The sequence below is a fragment of the Limulus polyphemus genome, unplaced genomic scaffold, assembly GCF_000517525.1.
Source record: "Limulus polyphemus unplaced genomic scaffold, Limulus_polyphemus-2.1.2 Scaffold829, whole genome shotgun sequence".
Classification (NCBI taxonomy): domain Eukaryota; kingdom Metazoa; phylum Arthropoda; class Merostomata; order Xiphosura; family Limulidae; genus Limulus; species Limulus polyphemus.
In genome coordinates, this window is record NW_013666439.1 from 164,804 (window position 1) to 180,957 (window position 16,154).

General features: G+C 32.0%; 1 protein-coding gene across 2 annotated transcripts in view; it reads left to right on the top strand.

The window, feature by feature from the left end:
- Positions 1-818: 818 nt before the first annotated feature.
- The window catches only part of LOC106460754 (metabotropic glutamate receptor 8-like), a 116,805-nt gene continuing 101,469 nt past the window's right edge, over positions 819-16,154 (top strand). For both annotated transcript variants that reach the window (XM_022387530.1, XM_022387531.1), the window contains exon 1: positions 819-1,832. In XM_022387530.1, the coding sequence (XP_022243238.1) occupies positions 1,341-1,832 (492 nt within the window). In that variant the 5' untranslated portion in view covers positions 819-1,340. The remainder of the gene's footprint in view (positions 1,833-16,154) is intronic.

Genomic DNA, 16,154 nt, shown 5'->3' on the forward strand with positions numbered 1-16,154 from the left:
AAACAAACACACTAACTAAACCTGTATACCTGTATCATTATAATTATTCATAGTATCTAGAGGGCACTTTCAATCACATTTAAATCCTATAAATTATACCTCTCTCGATGGTACAGCTTCTTTCATCACACACATACCATGGTAATTATAGTACACGAGTCACATGTACAAATGAACTCACACGTAACAAAACTTTAACCTTCTTACAAAACCTAGAAGATTAAAATACCAACTTAGTCACACCTTAGAAACATGTAACCTAGCTTTTGTACGCTAGATGACAAACCCAGAGATTTGAATGTAATACTTCGTTATATTTCATGTTGTTTTACATCAGTCAACTTTAAGAAAATTTTGTTTACGGTAAAGTGTATATTGTTTGCACTTACTTGTACTGCAAACACTCTATTTACCCAACAGGTGAGCGAAATTTACAAGGTAGCTTGAACTGTTGAGTCTTCTCTATCAGCAAAGCAGGACTCATGTGACACCTCTTAATTTAACACCACATTGATTTATCTAAACAGTTAATATATAGTTTAAAATTACGTCTGTTAAGAACGTCAACGAAAGGTAAAACAAATAAAAGGCTTCCTGTGTATACGTGCTCGTAGTTCACATTTTTCAAGCTACCTCCATCTTTAATGAATAATGATTTTCATTAACTCTTATCCTATGAAGTCAGGAGTAACAGTTTCGATTCTCCACTGTTTGTTCACGCAGGTTATACAGAGCATGCGCAAGCGATGTCGAGCTAAATCCTTCAGAAGAGTGGCGCGAGATCGAGTGTTATTAAGTTTCCCGTCTGTAGCGTTTGCTTACAAGTGGTACTGCACCTTGCGCTTGCCAGAATTGTATTGTTCCTCACTTCCTATAGAGTTCTGGGTGTTCCTATTATCTTCATGTACTCTTTTTTGAAATGCTTGTTATATGAAATTAAAAATATATATTCCTCACTGAAAGATTACTCATGGCGTAGGTAATTTCATCAAAGATATCTACATTATTATTCTCCGAGAAAATGGAACAATCTACCACACCAAATCCTTACCGATTTATACAGGCAAAGTAAATCAAAGATATCTACATTATTATTCTCCGAGAAAATGGAACAATCTACCAAACCAAATCCTTACCGATTTATACAGGCAAAGTGAATCAAAAATATCTACATTATTATTCTCCGAGAAAATGGAACAATCTACCAAACCAAATCCTTACCGATTTATACAGGCAAAGTGAATCAAAGATGTCTACATTATTCTTCTCCGAGAAAATGGAACAATCTACCACACCAAATCCTTACCGATTTATACAGGCAAAGTGAATCGAGAACAAGAATGTATTCCTGCAAAGAACGCAATATAAACATTCTGGTTTTGTTTTTAATTTTTCGGGCTGGCATGATAACGTGTGATTCTCGATCCAAACAGGTGAGACTAAACGGTGACTTGGTTTTAGGAGGGTTGTTCCCTATGCATGAAGCAGTAGGAGAAAATGGTAAACCTTGTGGAGCCATTAAAGAAGAGAAAGGAATTCAACGATTGGAAGCCATGCTTTACGCTTTGGATCAAATCAACCGAGATCCAAGTCTTCTACCTAATATTACTTTAGGAACATTTATACTTGACACTTGTTCTCGTGATACCCACGCGCTAGAGCAGAGTATGGAGTTTGTAAAGGCATCTTTGACCACTCTGGACGACTCCCAATACAGATGCGAAGATGGGCGGAAGCCAATACGCAACCCCCAAAAGCCTGTCGCTGGAGTTATTGGAGCAGCTTCCAGCTCAGTGTCAGTGATGGTAGCAAACATTTTACGTTTGTTTAAGGTGAGTTTTCTCTATCCTAATAATTTCTGGAAAAACGTATTGTTTGCCTTCAGTAAGGCACTATTTTCATTCACGAATGTGTGTTTCTTGTGTGAGTTGGGCGTAGCCTAGTGGCTAACGCTTGAAGCTACGAATCCAGGGTTTGAGCCACAATATGCGTTGAAAGTAACTTTATTATAGGCAGCGGTGTTGCCGACTGGTTTCCTTCCAGCTAATCAGCATTTCTAAATTTAGGATGGCTAAACCTCAATCTTAGGGATCTCTGCCGCGGCCACTTTGCCTATGTGTCACATAAGATGTCATTCCAGATGAAAGAACCAAAGGGCCTTTAGTTAGAATTAGATCTACCTATACACTTCTTGTAACCTAGTGTTAACTGAACCATTAATGTGATACAATATAATTTAATTAGAAAAAAAGAACTCGCGTCAATCGTTCTCATGTTGACATACTGTTACTTCAGCTATTACCTATAGTGCATCTATAATATTTAAAAAAACTAGATTTTAATAGATAAATTCTTCCCATGATAACACGCATATAGTAGTTTCAGTTATTAAGAAAGCCTTACTAGCAGTAGCCAATGGATTAACCGTTTAGCTCATTTTAAAGATCACTTGTTTGAGAGGTTCTGGGTTCGAGCTCGACTCCATGCGATGTCAAAAAATCAGACTACTTCGTGCATTCGTTTGATTAAGATCATTTGAAGCCATTTATATTTGCTGGTCGTTATTTTATGTTTATGAAGACAGAAGTTTGCAATCATTTTATCCCTGTTGCTATGTGGAAACTTATTTACTTAGGGCAGCGCACATATTACTGAAAGATATTACGATATATAAAAACATGTTAGTGATTATTTTAACTCTAACATTTAAGCTAATTAAAAAATGCATAAAAGTATTTGTGTCATCAAAAGCCTAAGTCTACTGAAAAACACATTGGTCATTATTTAACTCAAGACATAAACATATTCACCAAAAAAAGCTGCATTTTAACTATACAAAGAAACACAATAAATATTCACCAATGTCACCCTATAAATCAACACAATAAATACTCGCTAATGTTTTAGTTACTTATCCTTTTGGCTGTAGCTTTGTGAATAAAAATGTACAGTGTAAATTTTATATAGAAACAAAATAAATACCAAACTTTACAATGTGACCTTATAAATCAGCACATTAAATACTCGCTAATTTTATATATATGCACAATAAATACTCGCTAATGATTTAGTTACTTATCCTTTTGGCTGTAGCTTTGTGAATAAAAATGTACAGTGTAAATTTTATATAGAAACAAAATAAATACCAAAGTTTACAATGTGACCTTATAAATCAGCACATTAAATATTCGCTAATTTTATATATATGCACAATAAATACTCAACAAAAGTCTACTTTGTAATGTAAATACCAGAACACGTTAAATACTCACCAAAGGTTACAAGAAACTGTTTAATTGATCATATTAACATTTCACTAGACCCTGTAATGCAACCCCCTGACTAAATATATTATATACCACAGGCTACAATATAGCTGAACAACTGAACGCATCAAATACCCACCAAAATGCACATGTGTAAGTCTATAACTTAACACATGTATAACTAGGAAGTCCACAAAGTAATTCTTTAAATAAATCGCCCCTCAGTGGCTCAGCGATATATCTGCGGACTTACAACGCTAAAAACCAGATTTCGATACCCGTGGTGGACAGAGCACAGATAGCCCATTGTGTAGCTTTGTGCTTAACTACGACCAAACCAAATTAAGTAAACATGCTATATTATGAGCTACTAAAATTGGTTTACATCAAGAGTTATTAGCTAAAGTTAAGGAAACTCTGTTCACTGAGTTAAATAGCTTAACTTAAAACTCCTCATGTAATCGATTTTAATAAAACTTAGCGAATAGTGAAGTAAAGCAGGGGAACAGACATTTTCAGTTCAGAATTGCTTTCTTTCACTTCTTTGCTTTTCCCCATAGAATGTTCACATGTTCATGACTCATTAAATTAATCTTTATTACTACGCATGGCTATGATGCACACGAAGAGAACAAATAACACCGTGTGGTCACTGATAAAGGCCGTGAATGGACCACTGTTATTATTACATCGAAGGGAACGGACAACTGTTATTGTTACACCAACAATAAAGCGCTTTGCGACAACATTTGACCAGGATTTATTGTAGAACAACCGTAACACCAAACTTCAGCCTGAACGCTTCCGAGTTGTTTACTACAGAGCAAAAACATTTGTTTGACAATAAATAAACGTTCTAAAAACATATAACGTGTTGAAACTACTTAGTTAATCTTCCCTCTTATGCTGTAGAAGGTGACACAAAATGTGTAGACTATAAAATCAACGGCGTTCTGTAATCCTTCAACTAACGTTGTTTACCGTTTATTTCAGACTCCACGACATAAAACACTTAGTTTTATGATAATGTCAAACAGAATTATTCATAATCCAGCCCTGATTTATTGTATATCATGTTTCGTTAAATATAACTCCGTCTATTCAGTGAACTAGAAGAGCATACACGAGGCAATGCAATATAATAATTGTATCAAAATCGTATTTCAGTTATTAGCTTTAACTAGTTTGTTTACTCACGGTCATTTTAAAATGTACTAAATATTGTCATAAGAACTGTATGTTATTAGAACACATATGATCGCAGAAAAAAGAAATTGTCTGCAACACTGGCTTTTCAATTAGATATAATTTACTATAGAAATATTGATTGTTATGGAAATATGTTGTTACTGGAAATACTAAATGCTATGTAGAAGCATATGGTATGGAAATATGTTGTTACTGGAAATACTAAATGCTATGTAGAAGCGTTAGTAAGCAGTGAGTATATCTGATGTTATAGGAAACCTTGATAATTGGTTGAAACAGTAGCTTTCACAGCAAATATTATAGAGTAGTAAATAACATAAATTATTTTCAGAAAATAAAACTGTAATATTAAGAAAATATTCATGGTTGTAAAGCTGTGTGATTTTAAAGAATCATTAGTGAACAGTGGAAATACGATACTTTAATGACGAAATGAAGCTTTGGAAGGTATAGAATGTTTGCTGAACACATTGGTTGCTGTAGAAATACTAAATGGATATTATTGTACCCATTTATAATTACTAGAAACATTATTGTCATTTGAAATATATGAGATCTTCATTGACCATATGTAATACAGAATGATAATTTAATATCTTATTCTGTTATCTGTATCCTTTATTGCCAATTTATAATCCATATATATATACAATGTGTGCTTATGTCTAACTTTTACTGTTTTGAATTAGACTGTTTAACAAAAACAACTTCATTGAAAACATACTGAAATTCCCAGTTCAGTAGCTATTGACAAAACTTTCAACTCCTTTCTTGACATGAGAGATAAGTTGAAGGTTTTCTCAAGACATATTGAATGTTGTGATCAAATTCTGAATAAATTATTATATTATCAGTAACTTCTCCACGGTATGAATTTAAATGAAAGTATGAGCATCAGAACATTTTATTTGTTATATCATTTAAAAAATGTTTACGTTTCATTAGTGAGTTTATATATATTAAATAAAATAAAAATAAGTAAAAAACGAATACGTTGTTGGAATAAATTGTTCTTTTATATTTAAATTTTAGACTTTAAAAATTTCAGAAAGATAAAATATTTTACAGTTATTAGTTTCAAATATTTTGTGATAAAATTCCATCAGTGTCATTTTATGGGGGGGGGGGGAATCATTCTCGTATTTCAAACTTTATTTCTCATGAATAACTAAATACTTTCGGAATTTTCGTACTAAAGAAGGAGATCTAATCAGCTTAAGTAGCGCGCAGGTCCATCAAAGTCTTGAACATGAATTCTTAATATCTATCTCGCATGCATTAATCAAACGACTACCATGTTATGATTCTGCAAAAAATAAATTATTTACTGAACATTCTTTTCTAGAACTCTCTTTCCTTTAAAAGGTCTTTTAGGGTTAGAAGCCAAGATGTTTATTATAATACTCAAATATTTTGCAATAAAAATTCAAACTTTATACTTTGTAGTAAAAATGATTTTGACATTTACTTAAAGCACGTCCTTATGAAACTACCTTTGCAGATTAGGGACTGTTTGGAAGAATTTATGTATTATATGCCATTTGCTAAAGTTTACGTTTCAAGTACCACACCCAACTAAAACAGATAGTCATTTAAATTAACTTTGATAGAAAATTCCAAAAACTGATCTTGTTGTTTCACAAAAGGAAATAAACTTTGTCGATGATATTTTCCATAAATAAGTAAGTTATGCGTAAATATTTTGTCACTTTAGTTTTACCTTCTATAAATATAAGAAACTTTGAAAAAAAAACAACAAATGTTTAATCGGAGTAAAATCGTATGTTGTAAATATTTTATAGTAGAAGATTTATGTATTTCATTATAAAATTATACGAGCTCCCTCACGAATAGACTTTCTTGTTTTCTCTGATTAAATGTATATATAAAATGTATTATACTTAGACACTACAAATACGTGATTTTTATAAGCACGCCATATTCTTAGACTTGCGTGTATGGTTAAGTCAAACTCAACTCTCTATCATAGGCGATGTGTGATTTCAAAATGAACTGGCAGAGTGCAGTTTTTGTCCGGAGCGTAACATTTATGAAAACAATAATAACAATTTGATAATTTAGTTAAAAGTGCTTATTCTATACATGTAGAGACGATTATTTTTAACTTAAGAAAATAGTAATTTTACGATAAGATGTTTGATAGTGCGCTGATGTTTTAAGGGAATTAATATAATAAACACATGCTTTATTCCTATTCAAATTTTTATTTCAAGTTTTATGTATGTTTACCAAATTTATCATAAGAAATTCCGTGTAATTTCCAGTTATTTCTTTGAGTCGCTTCCTGATTTCCGTAATTTAAATTTTATAATATGTCAATTTTCATTGTTTATTATGGTTCTATTTTAGTGTGTCGAGTTCTACGTAGGAAGACCCAACAAATTTTTATTTATTGGAAGTAACTCCTTAAGATAAAAACGAGAAAATTTTTGCAATTTTACCACGTTTTAGTTAGGAGCCATTTTTATACTTAACTTTTATCAGTTCTTATTTTGAACGGTTTTTACAATAATATTTTCCAGTTCATCATTAAGATTTGTTTCACACTGAAATTCTATCACAAACGCATTAATGTTTACCACTTTTTAATTACGAATCACTCTTATAGTAAAATTTTATCACTGTCATTTAGAAATGACCTCCAGTGGCACAGCGGTATATCTGCGGACTTACAACGCTAGAAATCGGGTTTCGATACCCGTGGTGGGCAGAGCACAGATAGCCCATTGTGTAGCCTTATGCAATACTACAAACAAACAAACATTTAGAAATGTTTCAACAATTCTATTTTATATTGAACTGTTTCAAAGAGAAACTTTACCAATTGTTAATCATAGAGTGTTTTTAAACTTATATTTTCTACCAATTTTTATTTTACACCAAGTTAGTATATTATCATTTCCAAATTACTAAATATTTTATTAGAGAGTGCGCTAGCATTCTCTATATAGGGATTGCACGGGGGCGCCCGTATTAAAGTAATCCAAAAGTAATCTAGATTTTTCTTCTCTACATGTCATCAGAAACTAGTTATGAAAAGCTACCTGGTATAGACGCTCTATCACCGGTATATATGCTGCCTTTCAGCTATTCGGAGCATCCAACAGTCGAAAACCGACGAATAGCCAAGTCTGAGATTTCTTATTTTCGTTCATCATCATCTTTCTTCAACAGACCTAGCGCCTACCTAGTTCTAGCAGTAACTATAATTTTATCATCATTTGATAGAGCAAAGTAGTCTTCACGATCTTTGACTACCTATTTTATTATTATTCTATGCACAATTTATAAAGCTTTAGAATACATTCTATACCCTAGTAACCCACGTACGCCATCTTATAAAAAAGTAAACAAACAAATATAAGGAAAAACTTTATCGCTAAATAGAAAACTATGTAGAGTTGGCTACTTAACTTGAAAAAAGGAACCAAACAAGATAGGGATGGAAGTGGACATATCGCTTGATCCACATTGACAAAACAAATAGAATCAGAATTTGCAATCCTAAAATGTTACTCTATTGTAAAATAGTCATAAAAGTATTATTCTAAAGTTAACTAAAAGGAAGTTATAATGATGAAAGCTGAGATTCTATTGAAAGACTAAGCTTTCGATAGACAAAGCTAGGAAGCCAGTAATGAAGGGATTTTATTTTCCATGCGAAGTCCAGGCAGCTTAGTCTGCTATGTTATCATTAGCCGATCAAGTGATATGTCCACTTCCATCCCTATCTTGTTTCGTTCCTTTTTTTTCAAGTTCATTCGGCCAGCTCTACATAGCTTTTTATTTAGCGATACCTTTTTTTTCCTTGTACTTGTACTATTATTTAACAACTTCCTTATTACAAAGTGTTTTTAATAATTTACTATTTCATTATTTTGAACCATTGCACAATAATATTCTACGATTTCCTTAATTCGCACTCTGTTTGACATATTTTACATTTTTTAAGTTATCTTTTTACAAGAATATTTTTACTACTTTCTAATTACAAACTGGTTTTGCATTTTTGATTAGTAACTGTTTTTACACTAACATACAACTTCCTTATCACGAAGTCTGTTTATACATTTGTCCATTTGTTTGTCTGTAAATATATCAGTTTTAATAATAGGTAGGCAAACAACGATATATAAACATAGGGAAGAGTTTTATTGATGGATGAACATACTACATGTTTCAACAGAACATTGGTCTGCCTTCTTCAGATATGATAGTTGTTGTATATTGGCATTCACTTGCCTTCAAATGAGTTCAGGAGTTTTTTTTTTTTGGTGGCACGTTTTAAATGGATCATATGATTAATAATTAGCGGTAATAGTGTAAATTTGTCTATGTTGCTACTATATATCCTATAATCGTAACTGTCGACATTACAGCATTAGACAGGGATCTGTGGTTTCCAAAATGATTTTTTAATTACTGTGGTTTAATGATGGTGTTTTGTTTTGCAAAAGTTGACCAGCATCAATAGGGTTTTGTTCCTATTAAAGACAAATTAATTTTCTTGAAAGCCATCTAAGACATCCTCATGTGGCTATTTACAGGACAAGCACCACACGTACAAAATCCCAAAACATTTTCAAAGTGTCATTACCTGGATTGTTCTTAGTGTGTGAGTGGTTGTGTCTGTAAAAACAAAAACAAAAAAAGATAACCAAAGTGAGTGTTTCAAGATCTTGTATACAGCCTTAGAGTTTTCCGAAAATAAAAAAAATAAGTAAAACAATACAAGCAAGTGATGTAGTTTTCATTTTTCAGAAAGAAATAAGTAGCGTGAGAGATTGTAGTAACATTATGCTCTATTCTAAAAGTTTGGCCAACTAAATGTGAAAAACTGCACACTTAGTTTAAGATATCCGCGCTATAAAAAAAAGCCTTTTTGTAAATTAAATTCCTGGTTATTAGAATAAGTACTGTTTATAACGGTCCCGCATGAAATACTTTAGCAGTGTTCCTCTGTCGATACTTTTATTTTATTTTCACTGTGTGTTTTTTTTTTAGTTGCAAAATACTTATTAATTTTACTACGGACATACTGTTTGTTTATTAGTGTTATTTCTGTACAAATCTAAATAAAGTCTAATTACAATCAGTGAATGTTTGTTTAACCCCAAGTTACATCCTTTTTAGTATTTTAATCGTTGAGTCGGTACATGTATTCAGCATTTACAAAATCGCCAAAAAATGTATCTAGAATTAAATTACTGTGATTATGTTGAAAATCACCGTAACAAGAAACAGAGGAAGATAGATAGAGTAGAATATCACCATAATTAATTCTAATAAATCGACACAAATGTAAATAAACCATTGTAAACAAATGTAAACCATTATTCTTACTAGAAAAAATAACTAATATAATAAATCGACACAAATGTAAATAGGGTTGGAAAACGCCATAATTCTTACTAGAAAAATAACTAATATAATAAATTGACACAAATGTAAATAGGGTGGAAAAACACCATAATTCTTACTAGAAAAAATAACTAATATAATAAATCGACACAAATGTAAATAGGGTAGAAAAACACCATAATTCTTACTAGAAAAAAAATAACTAATATAATAAATCGACACAAATGTAAATAGGGTGGAAAAACACCATAATTCTTACTAGAAAAAATAACTAATATAATAAATAAATCGACACAAATGTAAATAGGGTGGAAAAACACCAATATTCTTACTAGAAAAAAATTACTAATATAATAAATTGACACAAATGTAAATAGGGTGGAAAAACACCATAATTCTTACTAGAAAAAAATAACTAATATAATAAGTCGACACAAATGTAAGTAGGGTGGAAAAACACCATAATTCTTACTAGAAAAAAAAAGAATAATTATTAAGCTAGAACGACGCAAATCTAACTAGAGATAGAGGAAAGTAAATACAATGAGAAATCACCGTACGTATAGCTGGGAGTAGTGAAGAACATAGGTGGTGAGAAATCACACTGAGGTTGCTGAAGTGGAAAACTGAGCTTACAAAACACGTCTCATCTAAAATCTCACGTTTCGTTTTTACATTATTGTTATATTAACTTTGTATCTAATATTTTACCTTGTTTAAGATAGCTAGCTTAAAATGGAATATGTCCATTCCGAAACGTTCGAGTATTAAATGACTGTTGCCGTTTCACATCAAATGTTTATTGCTGTAGCCGTCATACTTATATTTATCATACAAAGCATACTTCTCCGACCATTTATCACCAGATGCTGAAATAGTAAACAAGGTTCTCAAGAATCAGAGTTTCTCATTTGTAGATCTTCCATTTATACACTACATCCTCTTTTAAAGTTCACTGAAAGTTTCTCAATAGTACCTTGATTAATGTTTATGCTAATTAATCGTGGCATTTAAATCTCTGCATTTTTGCTCCTTGAAATTGCCTTGTCTAACGGAAATCGAAAGAGCCTCACAAAATAATTTTACCCGTATTACTGATGTTGAAATATACGCTATAAAACACGGGAAATTATTATTCTGTGGGGTTTTGGGTCCGTTTTACTTAACCTAAGCTAATTTGGGTATGTGAATAATATTATGACACTTCGTCGAATTCATTATTTGGTGTAAAAGAAAACAAATCTTTAACATATGTATACAACAGAAACTATTAGTCTTATTTTGCATAAAACATCGTTTAGACTATGCATAAGCTGAATGATAAACACAAAATAGAAACAAAATATAAAATAAATATTTCGAATTTGAGGCATCAAATGTTTAATTTATTAAACATGTTAGATAGTTTTTCATAATCTATCACGTTTTTTTTAAACCTTCATTTATCCGTCTTCAATCTCATGCACTCAGTGAAAAAAAGTCGCAGAACTGAAGTGTTTTTTTTTCATGAAAAAATTTGATCAACTGATCTGATTTAATATCCATAAAGATGCACCAAGAGATAAACGTAATTACTCTATTCATTCATTTATACAATTTCTACTATTCATTGTTGAGATGAAGAACACATCAGTATCACAAGGGTTATTGTAATTGTTACAGAAACATTGATGGGGTCCAGGTCTGCATCAGATCTTTAAATGCATTTTTCTTTTGAGTCCATAAGTTTGTTAATTGTTAATTCATATTTCAAGTAATCCAGTTAAATATCTTATGAGTCCTTTTTGTATTTTACAAAGATATTAAGTGCTTTACCTGTTTTTTGTCTGTTCTTTACATTGAATATTGTAACATAGAATTACTCATTATGACCGAGTTCACCTAATTTTGTTTTGATCAGTTATTTTGCACTGAGTGTTGTAACATATTCTTTGTTGTTAAGCACAAAGCTACACGGTGAGGTATATGTACTCTGCCCATCTCAACTTAAATTTTAACACAAATTTATCCTGACTTGCAGCTGAGCCACCGGGAAACGAGTGTTGTAACAGGTAAAAACATAGAATTACTCAATGTGATACAATGTGAAGACTCTATTGGAAGTGAATGATATGAAAAGAAGCGAGTATTGTAACAGGTAAAAACATAGAATTACTCAATGTGATACAATGTGAAGACTCTATTGGAAGTGAATGATATGTGTTACAATACTCGCTTCTTTTTATATCATTCACTTCCAATAGGGTCTTCAAATTGTATCACATTGAGCAATTCTATGTTTTTACCTGTTACAATACTCGCTTCTTTTTGTAAAAACATAGAATTACTCAATGTGATACAATGTGAGGACCATATTGGAAGTGAATGATATAAAAAGAAGTGAATAACTTGAGATTAATATACAGTTTACTTATTTGTTTTATCATTCCCATTGTTTTTCACTAAAACTTTCCTATCAGCTCTAAATAGCAGGTTCATGTAGACAAAAAAGCTAGAGTCAAATAGTTATAAATAATCATATCTGTTTTAAACATCTTATTCACCTAAACCATATATAAGTTTTCATCATAAAATGTGACTTTACAGAGCAGCCACCAGCTAAAAAGGATCTTAATTAATTAAGTAAGTTATGCACCGTAATATATTACTAAAAGTACAACGTTTTTCAATCTGATAATTAATCAGTGTTTAATGAAATTTTAACTTTTAAATTTTGATCAAAAGAATGCTAGGATGGTACCTCATATTTAATTCAAATTAATTTTGAATATTTTAAGAATTATCCAGAACAGCCCAATCTACTTTAAATAGCTACTTCCATGAGTCACGTACTAAATAATAATTACTGGAAGGATGAGAGAATTCGTAGACAACACTGACAAAATGTTATTTGTGGATATAATGTTTTATTATTTCACATAGGCTAAAATAAGATGCATTTGTTTTTCTTGCGCAATTATATATTATATAAAAATGAGTTAATATTATTCTTTGACCTTGTTTTCATTTGTATGTTATATTTGATCCCCGTATATTCGCAGCTAAAATATATTTATCATCATATTCTTTTTACCTATAAATCATAGATCTAATCATGTTTCATTTATACACAAAATGAACGTATATATCGACAACCAATGAAAATGCTATCTATCGATTACATTAATTCTGGGCATGACCTGATGGTTAGCGTCTAGGACTGTGAATCCAAAGATTTGTGGTTCGCGGCTCGTCACCGCAAAATTGCTCTTTGCACTTTGATACTGTAGGTACGTTATAAGAATGACGATCAGATCCCATTACTTAGACAAGAGTAGTCCAAGAGTTGTGGCCTGAAGACGTGGAACATCTAATAGTTAGCTTTGTTTGACTGTGTACGATTATAAAATACACTTATTTTTCTTGGTAATATAGATACATATATAATCTCGGAAAGTGTAAGAAACAGTAATTATATCTTAAATGACGTTAAATATAAAAAATGTTGGAACCAGAGAGAGATTCTGGTAAACGCTGACGTAAAACCCAATCGCTTTATCGTCATCTTCCTGGTACCTTTTTTAATGAAGTGAGATGCCTATTCTTAGGTGATTGCAGTAAACGTGTCATTGTGGAAATCCTTAACAATGTTAACACAACTTTTCTCACTTAGTGGTGATTGTTGGGTTAACATACCGCCTTCCTAACAAGGCCTTGAGAGAATTGTTAACTTATACCAAAATATTTTTTTTAATGTTGTTTTGCTAAATCCGCAGGCTGTGCAGCAACAATTGAGAAACAAAATGTTAACAAATTCTGATTGTCTGAAAAGTATAAAACGGGTACCATAAACAAATGTTCAGTAAAAATCAGACATTGAATTTTTGTTAGCGGTGTTTGTTTTATCCAGCTCATGACTAACCATTGATTTTATCGACCCACAGAATTTATTTTTCTATGTAGGATTTTGAAATCAAATATTCTGGTTGTAATGAATAAAGATTTTGTTTGTTTGTTGTTAAGCACAAAGCTACGCGATGGGCTATCTGTGTTGTGCCCACCACGAGTATCGAAATTGTATTTGTAGCGGTGTGAGCCCTCAGTCTTACTGCTGAGCCACTGAAGGCATCGATAAAACATAAAACTGCTTTATATCTAATGTCTTACTGTGTTCAGTTTTCTCAAATACAGCAGTACGAGAGTAATGTATCTTATACATCCCAGACTAGTGCCCCTGAGGGCTAATAATACTAATATTCGGGTTAATTCCCTACGGTGGACACAACGCAGATAGCTCTTTATGTAGCTTTACGCATAAAACAATCAAAGAGAACTCACACTCGTTTATATGGGATTTTAGAAGAAAAGAATCATTTCTAAAACCATTTATTTCAAAGGTTTATCAAGATTGTTCCATTTTGTCCTTTGAAAAGTGAGGATATTGTTATTATCGGATATTGTACTCTTTTTTTTTTTCCTGAGCATTTCCAGGAATTATGTAATATCGCACCTATATATAAATCGTTTCCCGAGTGAAAAATTTTCTGGTAGTTTTAATTAACACTTATACAACAAAATCTTGTGAAAGGATATAACTGAGTGAAAGATTTTCTGGTAGTTTTAATTAACACTTATACAACAAAATCTTGTGAGAGGATATAACTGAGTGAAAGATTTTCTGGTAGTTTTAATTAACACTTATACAACAAAATCTTGTGAGAGGATATAATTTGGCCAATAGGAATATTTTGTTCTACACACAATGTCAATCATAACTCTGACTTTAAGCATGGCGTACGCATAAAATGTATTATTCGTAACATTAAACAGGCGAAAGTTTTTGCTTTTTTTTATTAATAAACAAAGGTGGTGAAATTATAACACAGCAATAAGATTATATACAGTTGATGTTTACAGTATGACTGATGCTATTATGTCTTGGCAAAAAAAGCCGTGAAATTTTAACTCTTGAGAGAAGGATAATACACACACTAGTAGTGTTATTGCCAGTTTTTGTGAAGACAACTAAAGTCCAAGAGAGCTGAAACAAGTTTTTCAGCCTTAAAACTTGCTCATGAACTCTTTCCCTCATGATTGGTTCTTGTTAAAAATTCAAGTTGCTGTCTTGAAGTTCACATTGAGTGCAAGGGCAAACGACTGGCGATTTCTAACGGTCATGTTACGTCGAGAGCGGACATTGCGTGTCATAAGTGACTTTTCACAACCTTATACAGGATGTGCATTTTATTATTTTACACACCTGTTGTCTGATACCATACACTCAAACTTCTAATTTTAAACTGGATACACCAAATTGATCGATCCCTTATATCTGTGTTTATCCAATTCCCAACATTTGAACACTTTCGAATGTTTCTACTTCTAATCAAAATCCATTTCTAGAAGCAGAGGATTACATTGTCACACACTTACCAATAATAATAATAACACGATTTAAGCGGTCACATAAAAACAACAAATAAACAAGTCTTGGTATGAAATGAGAGTACTCTGTTTTCATGATGAGTACCACTTACTAAATGCGTCTAAAAAGTCCCCACTTACAAACAGGATGCGTGAAACGTACATTTAACGTATGCCATATTAGAGATCATTTTTCTAACCAGTATTATTTTTATTTTTTTTTTGTTCACTTAAGTTTGTGGTGTAATGTATAGAGATTGTCTAACAAATTATTACATTATCACGCGCAGCACAATCTCTGATCATTTTATTTTATTTTCGAACGCTGTTAATTGTGTGGCTTAATTTAAATTTCATTCTGCCAAGCTCTTAATGAAGTAGTGGTATTTTAGTAGTTCTGCAAGGTTCTATTATTGCCGAGAGTGGCCTAGTGGTTAGCGTTCCTGGTTTGTGAATCCGATGATTCAAGATTTGAGACCCGTTGCCAAAGAAACGCGCTCCGTACTTTAGGACTACAGGTACGCTATTAAGCGATGAAATCCCTCTATTCGATAAGACAAAACTTGCCTAAGAGTTAGCGACTAGTTTCCTTCTATCCAGTTCATCAGTTCAAAAGTGAGGGTGCATTTTGTGTTTGGTGGTGAGAAAAACTACTCCATATAGCTCAGAGATATATCTGAGCGCTTAGAACGCTAAGAATTGGGGTTCGATACCCGAGGTAAGCAGAAGATAGACAGCCCATTGTGTAGCTTTGCTCTTCGCAACAAACAAACCAGACGTAATCTATGCAAATAATTTCCATACCCTATAGAGAATACTACCCGTTTTTACTTGAGGAATCTAAAACAGCGATAGTATTGTAAGTCATACAACCGGACATATGTTTATTAAAAC